General features: G+C 35.2%; 1 protein-coding gene across 9 annotated transcripts in view; it reads left to right on the top strand.

Annotated features, from left to right (window-relative positions):
- Positions 1 to 19,555, top strand: part of inpp4b (inositol polyphosphate-4-phosphatase type II B) — a 237,456-nt gene that overhangs the window by 93,049 nt on the left and 124,852 nt on the right. For 8 of the 9 annotated variants that reach the window (XM_089131969.1, XM_089131970.1, XM_089131965.1 and 5 more), the window contains 2 exons: positions 14,119 to 14,227; positions 17,173 to 17,242. In XM_089131969.1, the coding sequence (XP_088988095.1) occupies positions 14,165 to 14,227; positions 17,173 to 17,242 (133 nt within the window). In that variant the 5' untranslated portion in view covers positions 14,119 to 14,164. Of the gene's footprint in view, positions 1 to 2,575; positions 2,596 to 14,118; positions 14,228 to 17,172; positions 17,243 to 19,555 lie in introns of those variants that run through there. The other variant, XM_089131972.1, reaches the window with a different exon arrangement.

Raw genomic sequence — 19,555 nt, 5'->3', positions numbered from 1 at the left:
TTTTTTTGCATTTTCACGACACACTGAATTTTCCCCATATCTTCATGACCTTAATGGGTCCCACTTTATATTAAGTGGCTTTAAGTACTATGTACTTACATAGGAAAATAAGTACAATGTACTTATTGTGTTCAGGTTGTATTGTAAAACACTTTTGCTGCTATTGAGGTGTGACATGGGTATGGTTAGGGACAGGTGTGGTGGTATGGGTAGGTATCATGGTGGGCTGAGGTGTAAGGGAAGGATCAACTGTGTAATTACAAATGTAATTACATGAATTAACTACAGTTGTAATTACATGCAGGTATTTTTAAAATATAAGTACAATGTAAAAACATGTATGTACACAATAAGTCCAATGTATCAAAGTAGTAACTTCAATGTAAGTACATAGTACTTAAAGCCACTTAATATAAAGTGGGACCCTTTAATGTAATAAATGTATTGTTAATAAAACTATATTGTTGGTTTTGTATTAATACTTAATTATGTTTTATAACGTACTGTGTTGTTTGTTTTATTGCAGTAATGAGAATCATATTTTTGAAAAATGGGAATAACAAACAACGTATTATGGTAATGAGAATTTGGGAAGGAAATATTATTAATTACCACAAACATGTCAAAAAACATCTTAATTGTCTTAAATAATTGTCCTAAAAGGCTTAACTGAAATAAATATTTAGTTTCTTACAGGGGCGTAATTTGCGGGTGGGACGGGTGGGACATGTCCCCACCACTTTTTGCCAGGGTCGATATTGTCCCCACCACTATTAAAAGCTATCGCGGCACGGATCTAACAGTAGAAATAAATAAAACATCTCCAACTGACAGACCATTAATTTAGTTCGTTTGTAAAATAAAAGAAGCGATCTAGCCCTAAAATACGTTGTTTTTTAAATCAAGTGATCAAAGTGCTCTTTGCCGCTTGCGTTCGATAGCGGTTACAGTGTATCTCGTGGCTCACGCACAATCTTCACATCTTCACATGCGCGCTTCAATCCGTTTCGGAGACTATTTGTTGCGGAGTGGAGCGCGAGCGGGCGGATCTTGGACAGAGCGCAAAGGGGCATTTTTTAAAAGGACTGAGCGTCGCCCTATTTCCCGCTCCAATTTCGCTCCGCTCACACCACGAATCTGACTCAATTTCTTTTCCCCGCCTGCTAAAGAAGCTCGCATTGTGTTCAGCATCCCAAGCGAGTCTGCAAGGGCAGAGACGGTTTTCTCCGCAACCACCGCATGAGTCTGAAGCCTCAGACATTGTCCAAACTTGTGTTCTTGAAGGTGAACTCAAAAGAACTGTAGATAAGGAAAGCAATTCATTTTCTTTCTTTCTTTCTTTCTTTTTTTAAGTTTAATTTATATATAATTAGGCCCATTGATTCGTTTGATTTTACAGCATTTTTTTGTACAATTGATATTAGCATAATATAAAGCATAATTTTATTTTATTTGTGAGCGCTGTGCAAACGTTTAGTTATCAAAATGTTGGCCTAATAGTTAATTTAATTTTTTCAATTTACTTTTAAAATGTTTACGTAGGCCTTTATTTTATTTTATTTTTTTTACATTTTTGTTTATACACTTATTTTTTTTATCTTTATTTATATTATTAGGCCCATTTATTCGTTTAATTGTACAGCAGTTTGTGTGTACAATGGATATAAGCCAATTTAAATTTTAATCGTGTGTGTTCTGCAAAAAATCAGTTATCAAAATTCTGGCTTAATAGTTAATTTAGCCTACTTTTAAAACTTTTATGGATATTTTTGTTTTTATAATTTTTATTCATAATATTAGGTCAATTTATTCGTTTAATTTTACTGGACTTTCTGTAGGCTATTCCACTGGACATGCTTTAAAGTCGGATTTATGTTTTTATTCACGTGTCACGTGATTCATTTATTTATACACATGTCCCACCCACTTTTTAAAACAAAGTTACGCCACTGGTTTCTTATGTTTTATTTTGGTATTTTGGGCTGAAATAGAACCTGCACATCATAAGATTCACTTTTTTACTCTTTTTTTACTGTTAGAGACTGTTAGTGAATGTTTCCCAGAGAATTAGCGTCAGTTTTTCACGAGTGTCTGTAACTTAGCCAACCGTTTTACAGCCTGATGACTGACATATCGTCACATTATAAACATCTCTCTCTCCAAATAGGCTTAATAATTTCGTTTAAAACATGATATGAAACGATACATGATTCAAACATTTCTTTAGTAGGAGGAGGAGTAGTCTTCATCACAGCGAGTGTATTGAATGCTTCATTATGTATGTATGTATGTGTGGGTGAGGTGTAAAATATTAATGCTTTGGTTTGAGGCATTCTTCACAGACACTAAAGCCTTTTAGAGTCTCTCTCTCTCTCAAAAAAAAGAAAAGTCATGTCCCCGACCCGAGCGTCTCGAGCCTTATTTTTTTAAGACGGAGAGCTTACCTTTTAGCTGTTTCCGTCCAGCCCCGCACAACAGGGTATTTATAGTCTCTGGTGCCTTTTGCTCACATTGCTCTGCAGGAAGCTTGACATTTTGACTGGCCTGAGACGCTTTTTACATTCCCGACCACAGGGCAGGACCTCCGCTGTGAAGGTGAGCTGTATTTTCTGCAGGGGTGGTCTCAGGTTTGGGTGAGATTTTTGACGTTCTTTAGCTCTGTCTGTGTTGGATCGTTTCGATGTTTTGGATGGCGTGGAGTGTGTGGTCTGAGGGAGCTTGACTGCTGTGCTGAGTCTATTGTGAACTTGCTGAGCTGTTGTATATCAAGTAACTTGTGAAAACACATTTTCCACAGCGTTGACAAACTGTGAAGAGAAACATGCGAGGCGAGCTGCTGAAATGAGTCAGGGAGGGTTCAGTGATGTTTCACAGACTCTGATGGGGATGTGGGCGTGGCCACTTGCACCGTATGCAAATTAATAAGCGATGTGCCGCTTTTTGAGCTGGTGTTATTTACTGCATGAAACACTTTTGAAATTGTGATCGCTTTGTTCACATATAGCGGCAAAACATTTCCGGAAATTATAATTTTTAAAGTCAGCGAACTCATTTTGACTGCGGTCCTATTCACACATGACATACCAACAACTGTATGTATATGTTTATATTATTTTAGTTTTTAGTTTTTAATTTTATTCAAATAATTGTGTTTGTTTTATTGTATAACACCAGTTATATTATATTAATAGCTTTTTAATGTTGACTGATTTTTCTTTGCATTTTTTACATTTTATTTTATAATAGTATTACACTCTAAAAATTGTAAGTAAAAAGTAAATAATTTAAAATATAGAATCAAATATAAAAATGAAAAAAAAACTATAAAAATATTAGTCGATAACCTTAAAATAATAATATTAATATAAATGGTGGTATATCACGAAATAAAAATAAAACTATAAAAATAAAATACTAGCTGATACCTTAAAATTATAATATTTATTTTAAATATAAAAGCTGTGATACATTAAAAAAAAACACACACTCTAAAAATTGCTGGGTTGTTTTAACCCAACTGGACAAACCCAGCCATTGGGTTAAATTTTTTGATTACAATGTTTTGGGTTTGTCCATATTTGACCCAAATTGGGTTAAAACAACCCAGCATTTTTAGAGTGTGTGTTTTTTTTTTAATGTATCACAGCTTTTATATTTAAAATAAATATTATAATTTTAAGGTATCAGCTAGTGTTTTATTTTAATTTTTTTTATAGTTTTATTTTTATTTTCGTGATATACCACCATTTATATTAATATTATTATTTTAAGGTTATCGACTGATATTTTTATAGTTTTTTTTTTTCATTTTTATATTTGATTCTATATTTTAAATTATTTACTTTTTATACATCACATAATTATCATACCAATCATATTTAATTTTAAATGTTTGAAAATAGAAATGCAAAAACGATTAAATTCGTTTTTGTTAATTATTATTATTATTATTTTTTTACTTTTAACTGCTCAAGCAGAAAAACAAAAGTATGAGTAAAAATAATGGTCAAACCAATTATCATTTTAATTATTTTGTGGGGGCCATATCAGACATATTTCACATCTCTAGAAGCACTCGACCCTTTTGAATATTTAAAAAAAATATTGAATATAAATATTTTGGCTAATTTGATTATGTTTTCAGCTGCCAATGAGACTCTCTGCTTGGATTGTGCAGATTTTTTCCCACAGATTTGCCCAGCAAAATTGGGAAAATGTAATCAGATTCCATCTGCGCCTCCTCATGAGCCAATTCACAGCTCGCTTTTGAGCGCATTATGTCATAGCGAAATAAGTGACTATAACAGAATTACCAGGTACAGGGAACGTGCGAATCCAGTTGATAATAGAGCACAATTACTGCGCTGGATTGGGATGAGGTCAATGAGTGGCTTCCTGTTTTCTGCACCAGTGACTGGCTCTCTCATTCGATTGCCATTGATTGGAGCTTGCCTCACAAAATGCCTTTGCAAATTGACTCACAACCACAAGCAGGGCGTACATAATGAACCTTTATGGAAATGAAAGACTGCACCAAATACAGAGCCTCGATTCATAAGCCTCGGTAGACGCTGTGCGACATAAGACAGGTTTTATTGCTTGGGGGAGTTTAATCTCTAAATGTTTACCTGAGTTCACAAGTTTCTACATTTCATTTTGGCATTCGGTGGGCGAATCTCATGAAAACGTGTGCAGGTCACGTTTCACCTCGATGTCGCTGTTGAGTTACATATTGCATAAAGAAAAGTCTGTATTTTAAAAACTGTATTTTATTTATTTATCAAAGCTTATTCTCAATCTAATTTCTGTAGAGCCATGAGTTAAAACATTATACTCCATTATTACTTCAAATCATTCGTTATAAATATTTCACAGTTCGGATTTAATTGTATTTATTTATCAAAGCTTTTTCTCATTATACTGTTTAGTGCAATGAATTAAAGCATGAAACCAGTACTTCATTATTACTTCAAAACATTAGTTATAAATATTTTACTATTTAGTTATGATTTAATTTATTAATTTTATTACGTTTTTTTTTTATTCAATCATTTATTTATTTATTTACTTGTTTAGTTATCTATTATTATTATTATTTATCCTGCAGTATTTTTTATATTATTATGATTTGTGGTAATGGGTCAACTTTGGGTTAACTTTACAATTGCCTTCGAGTTAAATAACCTTTCCTCGTGATACATTCCAGCATTTTTCTTTCTAATGTTGGTTTTACGATCCGGGTTCCGTCTCGTGTTTTGTAAGACCTTTATGTTGAATAGTATCCTCTTAGTTCCCCATTGTTTCTGTGTTCACTTCCTGTGTTTGCTTCTTGTTTTACCTTGAAGCTTGTTTGTCTCCATAGTTACCCTCGTTAGTCTCTGTGACGTTAATCACCAAACACCTGTCCCTCGTCAACCCCTTATTAACCCCTTAGTTACTTCGGATGATGTTTGTCGGCCGTTGTTCCTGTTGTTGCTCTCTATGGTTCTTGTATTATCTGAGTTCCTGTTTTCTTACACATTCAAGTTTTTTTTTATACATGAAAGGTAGTGCATCAAATACCGCCATGAATAAATACTTTACAGTTTAGTTTAGATGATTTGTGTCACCACATTGATGGGAGTAGTTTTTTGGGGAAACAATGCAAAACACAACTTCTTATTCCTTCTTTTGATTTGGCGGTTAAAAATGACCCAGACGTGTCCTTGACAGGTTTCGTATTCGCCCTAATAATGACCACACACACACACTGACCTATTTCTCAACGAGCCCTTTTTAAAAGATCACCGTGTTTCTGGAGCCGGTAACACACAGTTCTAGCGCTGAGTCTTCATAACATGACCTCGTTTGAGGCTGAGCTCAGAAACCAAGTGACGAATGACCTTTCTCAGCGCTCTGAGCAGCATCCATCAGAATAACACTGAGCGCTCGGGCGTGCAAATGCAGCATGATTTCACAATCAGTTCAATTCATTTTATATGTTCCGCTTAGGGGTGTAACGATACCCTCATGTCACCATTTGTTACATATCACGATACTGAACTATTGTAACAAGGCCATATTATTGGGATACGCTGAACTGTTGATTAAAATGCTAAATTTGGTGTTACATTGTGTGTGTAAATGAATATCTTGGACTTGGTGCAGGAAAGGAAACCCAATGCACGGTGACAATAGAGACACCAGAATAACAATATTCATGATTCTGAAGCTGAAAAAATTATTATTTTAGTCAAATATTGCACTCTGTCACTGACTAGATATATTTAACCCTTCACCCTTTTTGATAATTGGCATTAAAATGCACTATACAAATGGTTGTAATTCAAGAATGCTTTGGAATATAGACCTAAGTTTGGTGTTGTTTTAAAGAAAACAATCAGCAGATTATTACTGAAGTGAAAGCACTTCAAAAAATTAAAGAATGAAAAAGTTATAATTTACAGTATATCAAATATACTTTATTAATAATATATATTTTTACATAATATTTTTACTATAAAATGAAAGCTATGTATCTAACCAAATTGTGTTCCAAATTTAAAGTTGATATCACAAAAATTGAAGTTCCCATGAGATTTTGTTTAGGCGCTATACCAAAAATATCCACTGGGTGCCATTTATTAGTGAATTTAATTGTATACATTCTGCCATAACAAATTAATACATATCTATCCAAATATCACTTCTGTCACTAAATTTGGAACCTTGAGACTCAGACCTTTCTGACAGCATGTGTTTTGTCAAGATTAGAAAAGGTTTTGATAATAAATTATGAAAGATGATGCCCAAAAGGGGAGGGGCCTATTTAAAAAAAAACATTTCTATGGTAACGCAACGTCCAATTTCAAAACGGGTTTCACATGATGAATTCTGAGTTCGTACGCTTTCAAATGATACCTAATTTATGATAACTACTAAAATATGTGATATATTATATATTACACTTTTTAGAGGACTTCTTACCTTACTTTTTAAAATATAATTTATCTTTTTTTATTGACATACTAATTATGTTTTCTGAACTGTTAGCACTAAAAACCAAAGTTTCAATTATTAAAAGTGTGCGCGTCGACTTTTTGTGACAAAGGTCAGAAACTCCTGTAATGACGTTGATTTTTTTTTGTTATAAATTCATATATTACTGTTCATTCACAATTTGTCAGAAAAAAAACAGTGCTAAAATATCTATTTAGGAGTCTTAGACCTTTCCAACGATATATAGTTTGTCATGACCAGATTAGGATTTAATAGTAATATAGTGAAGTAAATTTAGGTTGCCCGTATACAGGCAAGTCACAGTTAAGGGGTTAAAGTAATGTCGGCCACTTTTTACAGGTATTTGGCATAGGGTTGGGTATCGAGAATCGAGTATCGATTGGAACCGAGACTAACTTTTCGTTTTTCCCGGAATCGTTCAAAAGTTAAAATTTCGATTCCTAGTTTCGATATTCACAGTCCGCCGAGCGGAAGAAGAAACCGCTGAACAACACCAACGAAGAAGCGTCTACCGGAAGTGTTGGCATAACCACGCGAGTCGAACATGAGTAGCTTACGTCGGCGATCCAAAGTGTGGCTTCACTTTTCTAAAAATAACGAAATCTCGGCAAAATGCAAAATTTGTGACAAAAGGAGTATTTTTACAGAAGGAGTATTTCCTTCAGAAAGGCCGTTGGTTAGCAAGGTTAGCTAAACTTTTTTGACCCTGCCTCTTAAAAGAATCGGAATCGAGAATCGTTAGGAACCGGAATCGAAACAAGGAATCGGAATCAGAATCGTTCAAATTCAAACGATACCCAACCCTAATTTGGCATTATCAGGACCCACAAATATTACCCAATTGGATTATTAAACCTTATATTCAACATTATATATGTAGTACTGACACTAAAACTGTGAACTTTGTTTCCTCACACAAATATTTATTTTGAGTGAATAATACACAATATATATTGTCGCTATCCATAGATACATTGCGATATATTGTGACGTGCTATATTGTTACACCCCTATAGGGGGTTGGTTGTTTACGAGCTGTTGCATGCATGGTTTCTAAAAGACTGTAAATCTTTAAACAAGCGTGTGCTCAGTCTCAGTGTGTCGACTCTGACTGAGACAGCCATCCGAATGCAGTCACTGCTGAGTCATGGGGAAAACAGAGGGAAGAAAGGCTCGTTCTCGCTCACTCGCTGGTGCCAGCATTACTCAGAGACAATCATAAAACCGGCCAGCTATTTATAGCGCCGACGCCGTCCATGTAGGTCAAGAATCGTAGGATTTCTCCGCAGATCGGCTGAGACTCGTGGGCCAGAACCAGAGCGGTTTGTTCAGATTTGTGGATGAATCTTCTTTAGAGTCGGATCGTTTCAGTCATTGAAGAACTCGAGCAGTTTTTGAGTGGAAAAACTGAAAGCAAAAGTCTCTAGAAAAAAATGAGTTTTAGCAACATGTGTATGAAACAGAGTTGGTTTTAATAAAAATTATTTGATTTATGCTAAAACTTTAAATGTATAACTTTAAAAACTTCAGCCAAGGATTCAAATGAATGTCAGTACTGTTTTATGTACTCTAAATGTATGTTAAGTTATATTTAGGTTTTGTAAATAATTTTATTTTAAACCTGACTTGAGCTACATACATTATTTTACTTAGTTTTTTTTATTCATTTTTGATTTTTTTAATTTAACCAGTTATTTTTAATTATTTTATTTTAAATTTAGTCTTGTGTTTAATTAGATTTTTATTTTTTTTATTCAATTTGGTTCTACTTTTTAAAATGAATGTCAGTATTGTTTTATGTACTGTAAATATATATATATTAGCCATATTTAGCTCTTTATATCATTTTAAAAGAAAAAATGGTAACACTTTACAATTAGGTTCATTGATTAACTAACGTGAACTAACCATGAGCAATACATTTGTTACTGTACTTTGTTAGTTAATACATATCCAGCTGTTCATGTTAGTTCACAGTGCATTAACTAATGTTAACAAAATTTTAATAAAGTATTAGTAAATGCTTAAATTAATAAAGAAGTATTGTTCATTCTTAGTTCATTTTAACTACTAATGAACCTTATTGTAAAGTGTTACTAAAAAAATAACCTGTTGACCTTAAAGGGATAGTTCACTTTGAAATTAATTTTTGGTATGTTTTATCTTACCTCAAGGGCATCCAAGATGTAGGTGTCTTTTTTTCCGCAATATTTTAAATTTTGATATTTTTAGGTCGTTCGTGTCTGTCAGTCATATAATGGAGGTCTATGGTCACCACCTCAAAGAGCATGCACAGAGAAGTCCAAATTAAACATGATTTAATGACTCGTAAATGTAAGTACACATTGATGGCATAAGACATGAAACGAGTGGTTTGTGTGAGAAAACAAACAGCATTTATATCGTTTTACCTCTTGTAATCACAGCCACGTCCAAGTACTCTGAGAGCTTCGGATCTCTCGCGCGGTTGCGAAAAAAAAAAAAATCCACGTTGTCTGTTGATATATCGAAATCGTCTTCCATTGCAATTTCCTGTATATCTAAATATGTTTAGATCTTCAAGGTGAAAGGTAACACTCTGTGTAAACCATGAGTGACGTACACGCTCGAGAGATCACTTCCAGCGCTTGCACAGACCGAAGCGCCCGCGCCCTCAGATCACAAGTGGTTACAAGAGGTAAAAACGATATAAATACTGTTCGTTTTCTCACACAAACCGCTCGTTTCGTGTCTTAGGCCATCAATGTGTACTTACATTCACGAGTCATTAAATCATGTTTAATTTGGACTTCTCTGTGCATGCTCTTTGAGGTGGTGACCATAGACCTCCATTATATGACTGATAGACAAACGGTTTGACCTAAAAATATCAAAATTGAAAATACTGCGGAAACAAAGACACCTACATCTTGGATGCCCTTGAGGTAAGCTAAAACATACCAAAAATTCATTTCAAAGTAAACTATCCCTTTAAGCAAAGGTCTTAATTCAAGAAACTGAATGGCAATGCATTGCTAACGGAGATGGTTGACCCAGAGTGTCGGCTGGTGAAGAAGTAAGGCTGGTTTCAAGCATTCCACTCAAGTATTGCCTTTCAATGCCACTCTTCATTTAGCTCTCCACGACTCTTGAATAGCGTGTACAAATTCAGCCGTCTTCAGTGCTTTTGGAGTGGCGGCACTATCAGATTCTCTCTGTGTGGAAAGCACTGTGTACTTGAGATGCCCTCTAGCTCAAAATAAAGACATGTTGTATGTATTCTTGCGAGAGAAATATTCATTCCACCTCTCTTAATTGACTGTGCTGTTAGTCGCAGAGGGAAACAGTGTCACAGTCAGCTGTGAGTTTAAAGGCATCATAAATCATCAAGCCTTATGTGAAAAGATTTATGATCCTCACCACTGCTGCTTTCCTTTTTTACACCATGCAGGACTTCTGTACATAATACAGGTATATAGTAACTAACTTAAAAGATGCTCAAGCCTCCATTATTAAATTGAAATTGTCACATTAAAGTGTGCAATGACTTGGGCTGTAGTTAAAAGTATCAAGGAAGCAGCACAATCTTGTGATATTGGTTTTATACAGTCCAATGAACAAGACTTTAATATTCAGTAACTTACAATATTTGTTTGTTTGAACAAAAAATATATTCAAACAAACCCGTTGCAACATCAATCAACACACCGGTGGCATTTAGTTTCTAAATGAATCAGCGTTTTGAGCAAATCAATTGAATGAATGATTCAGTGACTCATAAATGCATGTTTACTCACATCTGTATTGGAGAGAAAAAAAGCATAAAAAAAAAAGCAAACAAATCTTCCTGTTGTGGGTCTTTCATGTGGAAAACTCTCCTCACATTAATGCATAATGAGGTTTTCAAAAGTTAAAGGAGTAGTTCACTAATTTACTCACCCCCATGTCATCCAAGATGTCCATGTCTTTCTTTCTTCAGTCGAAAAGAAATTAAGGGTTTTGATGAAAACATTCCAGGATTTTTCTCCATATAATGGACTTCAATGGAAACCAAACGGTTCAAGGTCCAAAAGACAGTTTCAGTGCAAACTCTTCAAAGGGCTTTAAACGATTCCAGACAATGAATAAGGGTCTTATCTAGCGAAACGATCGCTCATTTAATAAATAAATAAGTTTTATAAGCTCAAATGGTCGCCTTGCTCTGTTCTGTGACGCACGTTTGTGACTCTTTGTTCATTAAAATGAACGAATCTTTTTCCGAGTCATTTGGTTCATTCAATAAACGAAACGAATGAATTGACTCGGAAAAGATTCATTTTGATGAACTAGTTATAACAGGAGAGTCACAAACGTGCGTCACAGAACAGAGCAAGGCGACCATTTGAGCTTATAAAACTTAAACTTTGTTATTTATTTTTTAAATGAGCGATCGTTTCGCTAGATAAGACTCTTATTCATCGTCTGGAATCGTTTAAAGCCCTTTGAACAGTTTGCACTGAAACTGTCGTTTGGCCCTTGAACCGTTTGGTTCCCATTGAGGTCCATTATATGGAGAAAAATCCTGGAATGTTTTCATCAAAAACTTTATTTCTTTTCGACTGAAGAAAGAAAGACATGGACATCTTGGATGACACGGATTTTTTTTTGTTTAAAGTGAACTACTCCTTTAATCCCACAAACCATCAAGCTCACTTTCTGCTTTATAATGACTACTTATCGCTCCCCAATTAATCCTCAATAATGTTTAAATATCCAGAAATGCTTCACATCACAGAAGTAAAATGTATCGCTAACGGCGCTTCATCCAGCTCTATTAGCATACGCCGCGCTAGCTCTTCTCATAACAACGCTCTGTGATTTACTGTTGTCATAAAGAGACCCAGGGCCAATTAGGTTTGTCTAGGTCATGTTCATGGATGGGTAATTTGCCAATGCACCTCTAAAGGCTGACTGGATGTCTTTTTCTGTCCTCCGTGACTCAGTCGAGCCTCAAAGTTAATTTGAGGTCAATCGTATCCTCAGATATCAGACTCCATCCAAGTCCGCTGGCACGTGAACAGCCACAGCTGGGGTTTGATCTGCTCGTGCCAAACCTGCGTCCGGTTACTACTGAGAAACCGAGTAATCTTCCTTAATCAATGCTTATGTCTTCAGGATATCACCTCCGTGAGGCTGCACTGACCCATTTGAGTCGTTTACATGACATTTTTTAATCTGATCATCAGTCTAAGACTCGTACTCCCAACGGTTTGCTTACGTTCCCATTAATTTATCAAATTGTTATTTTTCTAAGCTCTCTGAAAGTTCAAAAAGTCCATTTTTTTATGTTTTAAAAACGTTTTATCGTTTTATCATTTTGCAAACATTATGGGAAAGTTAGTTTTGAATGTTCTTAAGCATGTAGTAATGTTTAATAAATGATGAGCATCCAACAGAAAAATCATTCCACGAAGGACGTAATATACAAGACTAGAAAATAACTCTGAATTAACTATCTTTTTGCTCTGAAATGTTTAATTTTAAAGATGATGCGTGTCATCGTCCATGTGTTGTTTTTAAACCCCTAAACTATCACGTCCGACAGGTGGGACGCTTGCCACTATATTTTTAAAACAATAACATCTTAGAAAAGACCTTAAGCAATATTGACAAACTATATATCATTTGAAAGCTTACAATGTCTAGGTTCCATATTTGGTGACTGATGTTCAGAATACATTACACAGGAGCTGTAATTTATCAATTTGCAACAAGAATATTTTCATACTCATAAAGCGTGTTCAGACCTTTATTTCGAAATAGCAATGAACATGAAAAATCGTGAAAAGATTGCATCCATTCAATTACTTTAGAAAATAGTCTGAAAAGAAGTCTGAAAATGTTTTAAATATTAAGAAAAAAATAATAAATTCACCATTTGTGATGTGGCAGGAGGCCATAACGCACATGCGTGTTTGTGTTTCTTAGAGGTTGAATTCATATCAAAATCTGCCAAACTTCCCATACTACTTCTGAGTAGGATCTCTACTTCATAAATTGTATAAAAAATTGTGTAAATGTAACACAGTCTCATCCCAAAAAGTCATATAACTGACGTCTTGGGACGTCTTTTGACCATACGTCAATATCCGCCTTTTTAGGGCCCCCTGAAACGTCGGTAGATGGCGATCCCGGGCCGTCATACAACTGACGCTTTACCTTTAACGTCAGTTAGGTGACGGGTTAGGTTTAGGGTTAAGTTTAGGTCTGGGGTTGAGTTAGGATCCCATAACCTCATCTGCCGACGTTTAAGGGGGCCCTAAAAAGGCGAATATTGACGTATGGTCAAAAGACGTCCCAAAACGTCAGTTATATGACGTCTTGGGATGAGACCGGGTTGGTAAATAATGGTTCATATCACTCAAAACACATATGGAAATGGAGGCGCCCTTATATGGGCAGTAATGGAGTCTGCTTGTGCCCTAGTGGAAGCGTTCGGTACTGCGCCCAAAACAAAATGTCACAGAAAGCTAATTTTTATAATCTCAACCTAAAATTTAAGTTTTTTGGCTTTGATTTTTCTGCAGTGTTAGAGTAGTGAAGGTTTTGAAAATATGTATTTTATATAAAATATGAATAATTAATTTCCATAAACTCAAACTTCTATAACGTTCCACTTTCTTAATTTGTTTCACTTCTACAAAAATATTCTTGAATTACAACCATTTAAGTTCGAAATGTGCATTTCCATGTCTATTCAAAAAAAGGGGGGGTGACGGTTAACAGGTTAATGTGCTTTAATACAAACCACGTGTAAATTCTGTAACGTCTGAGACGTCTGACGTCACAAACATGTAACCAATCCCGTCAATGTGGGGGCAGGGTAGCACTCATGTGATTGAGTGGAGGAAGAGACTCATTTGCATATTCATGAATCCACGTATACTAAATGAAGCAAGGCTGTAATTGCAATTCAAGCTATTTTAAGACACGAAGAAATTATTTTCACCGGACAAAACGTTTAAATGTGTCATTTTGGTGATCAAAGATGAGTTTTAAAGAACACAGTGATTGACTACAGGGGGACTTGAACATGAAAACACTGTGATTCATGTTCATATCAGCTTGAAGACTCATTTCTCTTGTGTTGCTGTGTTTCAGGACAGCAGATGATTCAGCGACAGTGGGCACAGTGGTGCTGAGCCGGATGAAGATGGGTGAGATCGAGGATGGCGAGGTGGACCACATTACCGCCGACATGCACCAGAAGGTAAGCTGAGGTGGCCAGTACATGTCTTAAACTAGCTACCAACTCAACAACAACAGCTTTTAAAGAGTAAATAAGCCTTATGGACACAGATATGCCATTTTATTGTGGTCACAACATTCACAGATCAAATAATGATTATTGATTTATTATTGGTTTTTGACGTGAAATGTTGTTTGTCACTACGTTAACAATGTCTACTACATTTTCAAGAGATTCGCTCAACTGCTGTTGAACGACAGTCAATTAAAAGCGGCTTGTGTCGTGTCTTTTTGTGTGTGTATGTGCACGCAGTTTATAAGGGGTGGTAATAGAAAATCACCTCTCAAGATTTGTCTCCAGTCAAAGAGTGAATATTGAGTGTGGCATCCCTGAAATTCAATTGCACAGTTGACTGAAGAAGTAAAGCATCCATTTGGAGAGTGTTTACAGGTTATTTATGAGGGTTTATATATATATAGGATATTTTTCAGCTCTGCAGTACATCTTGAACCTGTTGGCGATGTCATTTCCTGGAGGATGATGCCATCAAGTTCACTTAATTGTGACTTTATTCTGATCAAAGAAAACAACATGGTTCACATCATCTAAACTAGTTAGTTGAATATCCAGTATATTTAGACATATGTGATGGGCCATAAATGAGCCATATGTGTGTGTCATGGAGAACTGAGCATTACTACGCTGACAGACAGCGTGACACCCTTCATGTCCCCTAAACTCGATAACTTACACTGACACGACCATCAGCAAAACCCTTTAACCTTCATTAACCAGCATGAAATAGACCGACAGAATATAGGGAAGAAAAGAAGAAGAGTGTGAGAATTATGGAGATGGATGTAGGACATGAGAAGGGAAATGGAGGGTATTTAGTCTGTGGCTTTAAGATTTAAATCGAGAATGCCTCATAAATTACAGTTACTGTTCCTGAATTTGAATTGAGGTAGCAAACAAGATTCAGAATTGATATTTGAATGTAGGAAAGTTTATTTTAATTAATGTACTGGTCATTTTCAACTTAAGATTGTCTGGATGGATGGATGGATGGATGGATATTTACATAGATAGATAGGTAGATAGATAGATAGATAGATAGATAGATAGATAGATAGATAGATAGATAGATAGATAGATAGATAGATAGATAGATAGATAGATAGATAGATAGATAGATAGATAGATAGATAGATAGATAGATAGATAGATAGATAGATACATAGATACATAGATACATACATAGATATTTACACAGATAGACGGACAGACGGACGGATGGATAGATAGATAGATAGATAGATAGATAGATAGATAGATAGATAGATAGATAGATAGATAGATAGATAGATAGATAGATAGATAGATAGATAGATAGATAGATACATAGATACATAGATACATACATAGATATTTACACAGATAGACGGACAGACGGACGGATGGATAGATAGATAGATAGATAGATAGATAGATAGATAGATAGATAGATAGATAGATAGATAGATAGATAGATACATAGATACATAGATACATACATAGATATTTACACAGATAGACGGACAGACGGACGGATGGATAGATAGATAGATAGATAGATAGATAGATAGATAGATAGATAGATAGATAGATAGATAGATAGATAGATAGATAGATAGATAGATACTTAGATACATAGATACATACATAGATATTTACACAGATAGACGGACAGACGGACGGACGGATGGATAGATAGATAGATAGATAGATAGATAGATAGATAGATAGATAGATAGATAGATAGATAGATAGATACATACATACATACATACATACATACATAGATACATATACATAGTTACATACATAGATATTTACACAGATGGACGGACTGACGGACGGACAGACAGACAGACAGACAGATAGATAGATAGATAGATAGATAGATAGATAGATAGATACATACATACATAGATACATACATAGATACATACATAGAAACATACATACTGTAGATACATACATAGATATAGATATTTACACAGATGGATGGACGGACGGACGGACGGACGGACGGATAGATAGATAGATAGATAGATAGATAGATAGATAGATAGATAGATAGATAGATAGATAGATAGATAGATAGATAGATAGATAGATAGATAGATAGATAGATAGATAGATACATACATAGATACATACATAGATACATACATAGATACATAGATACATTGATATTTACACAGATAGATAGACAGACAGACAGACGGATGGATGGATGGATAGATAGACTGACAGACCCACCCACTGATATATATATTCATTGAAGTTGTAAGATTGATTGGACAATAAGGCGTTTTCGTGCTGTCCTGTAACATGTGTCTGTCTGTGTATTGACTCGGAGCCGTTGTGCTCTTATTTGATCTGTGGGCTTCAGAAGTGATTCACTTTGTTCTTCATGAGGGAATGTGGGTCAGGGCTGATGTATATTTGAGGAGGATCTGCCACAGAGCATGACTCTTCATAAAACATGGACTGATCGCGACTCTTGTTTTTTGTTGTTGTTGTTTTTTTTAAGCTGTATGCCAAGAGCAGTCTGGAATCCCTCACAAGACCCATCCAAGGTCACGAGACCTAATGAGACGTGAAGACTCATCCGTCATCACACTAAACCCTGATGAGGGGGTATGCATTTCAAGTGATTAGGTCATAAGCGCTGTGGGTGATGTTGATGGAGGATCGTGTTTGTCGTGAGGGTCTCTCGTCTCCCGTATTGCTTACATCGGCGCTCTGGGAAACTCCGAGAACGCCTCTATTATCTGAGCAGTGGTGCAGGTGACAGCTTGTCACTGTTCCTTCGGCTCATGAGACGGGGTAGCTGGCTCGTATTTAGAGTAGTAGTCATTATGGTGACATCTAATAATCAGTGATAAATGACCTTCAATCTTGTTTTTTTTTTCCCACAGTGCACGCTGGTGTACGAGTCGTCGCACGGAACCATTAATGACAAGGATAACGGACCAATAATGAATTCTGGTGAGTTAAAAAATGCTTTGGCTTCTGTGGTTTAAGGGTTATAATACCTGAAGATAGAGACTGCAGAGTTATCTGCTACCGTTCCCATTCAACTCTCGGTTTCGTTGCCAGATTGTTTTAAATCAATCACTTGATTGCATCACAAAAACACACAGAATCCCAAACTCTTTTGCTAGCATCTTTTTAAGAGTCTCCCAGTGTCCGTTTGATTTTTCTTTTATTAGTTTAAAAATTAAACATTTTACAGACTCTAAACATTTTGTGTTTTCACAGCGATGCCATAGAGGAACCATTTTGGAACAGTTCTTAAAAACAACAACATTTTGATAACCTTTTTCCAGGTTCAATTGATGTTAAAGGTTTTCATGGAATTTTTAACCCTAAAACCGTATTCTGGACAAATGTGGGCAAAATAGTTTTGATTTATTTAAAAAAAAAATACTTCCCTTGATCTGAGCGGTACAAGACTTGGCTACTTTTCCTAAGTTTGCTTCCTGAACAAACACATTTCTTTTTTGTGACTCAATTCTACAATGTTAAGTGGGTGAAAAAAACTCATTAATCTTGTATTTGGGTCAAAAATGGCCACCCATAGAAATGAATGGGAAAAACTAATTTAGAGCACTCTAAATAAGACACCAGGTGACAGCAAAGTCACTTCATCTTTAGGTTTTAGCTCTAAGAACTTATTGGAATGATATTTTAATGTAGTCAAAAAAATAAAACTACGTAGTAATTCGTTTACATAGAAATAATTTACATAGAAAATATGGTACTTCTTGAAGTAAATAAATTCAAAAATACCCCCAAAATAAAAGAAAACACCATAAATGGATAGACAAAACTTTATCGAAGACAGTGATATAACATTTATAATAAATAAAAAAATTAGGTTCACACTTGAGTCCTCTATGCCCACATTTGTCCACAATTACAGGATTAAGGGCTATAAAGTGAATACGGTTTGAGGGCTACGAGTAGTGTGTAGTTTAATGGAGTATCCCCAATTTATATCATTAAAATCCATTTGAAGATGAATCCACTTTTTGCAACCATATACCATCAACGGTTACCTGGGTCATGCTAACCAACGTATGATATGTCATTTCCTATTGAAGTATTTCATTATATTATAGTATTTCTCAGGACTATAGTTCTTCACTTTCTTTCAAAGAGTTGAGGAATGCAAAATGAGGCTGTTGTTGAAATACAGTCAAACTATAGATCTATAAATGAATGTGGATTGCAGCTCAGATCATTCAGACTTCAGAGAATCTGATGAGAAATTCATGAGTTCATATAGAGTTCGTAGGCTTTTGTGTCTTGGTGGATTTGAGCAGTTTGTGATCTCTCCTGCAACTCGAGAGATGATGCATGAGGAAGGAGTAAACACGAGCCGTTTCGTCTCATTACTGTCTAGGAACAGTCTTACTGTACAATTTGTTTATGATTGGTTGTGACACCCAAGAAGTGACTCTTTCTAAAGCATGATGAGCAGACGAGTAAATAATCTTGTTTAGTTTTCTTAATCATTTGACACTATTTGTAGTTTGAGTTCCTCTTACGTTCTTCAGTGTTTATTCCTAGAAAGTAAAACCCTTATGTGTGTGATTGGAGCTAAAACATCTTGTAATATAAACATTTTCTAAAGCCCCATTTATTTTTTTCACTGAACATTTGTTGACTTAATAACTTGGTACTTTAATAAAGACTAAATGTGTTTTTGAATACATATTTTGTCTTTATTAAAGTGCCAAGTTATTAAAGGAGTAGTTCACTTTAAAAAAAAAAATGCTGATCATTTACTCACCCCATGTCATCCAAGATGTCCATGTCTTTCTTTCTTCAGTCGAAAATAAATTGAGGTTTTTGATGAAAACGTTACGATGAATAAGGGTCTTATCAAGCGAAACGATCGCTCATTTAATAAATAAATAACAAAGTTTTATAAGATTTATAAGCTCAAATGCTCGCCTTGCTGTTCTTTGATGTGACTCTCCTGTTCGAACTCGTTCATCAAAACGAACAAATCTTTTTCCGAGTCATTTGGTTCTTTCAACGAACGAAACGAACAAATTGACTCGGAAAAAGATTTGTTCATTTTGATGAACGAGTTCAAACAGGAGAGTCACACAGAACAGAGCAAGGTGACCATTTGAACTTATAAAACTTAAACTTTGTTATTTATTCTTGAAATGAGCGATCGTTTCACTTGATAAACCCTTATTCATCGTCTGGAATCGTTTAAAGCCCTTTGAACAGTTTGCAGTTTGCACTGAAACCGTCTTTTGGACCTTGAACCGTTTGGTTCCC

Source organism: Pimephales promelas, chromosome 6 (assembly GCF_988280905.1).
Source record: "Pimephales promelas chromosome 6, fPimPro1.hap1.1, whole genome shotgun sequence".
In the NCBI taxonomy this organism is placed as follows: domain Eukaryota; kingdom Metazoa; phylum Chordata; class Actinopteri; order Cypriniformes; family Leuciscidae; genus Pimephales; species Pimephales promelas.
The sequence above is the reverse complement of the archived record's forward strand: the minus strand, read 5'-3'. Positions and strand labels throughout refer to the sequence as shown.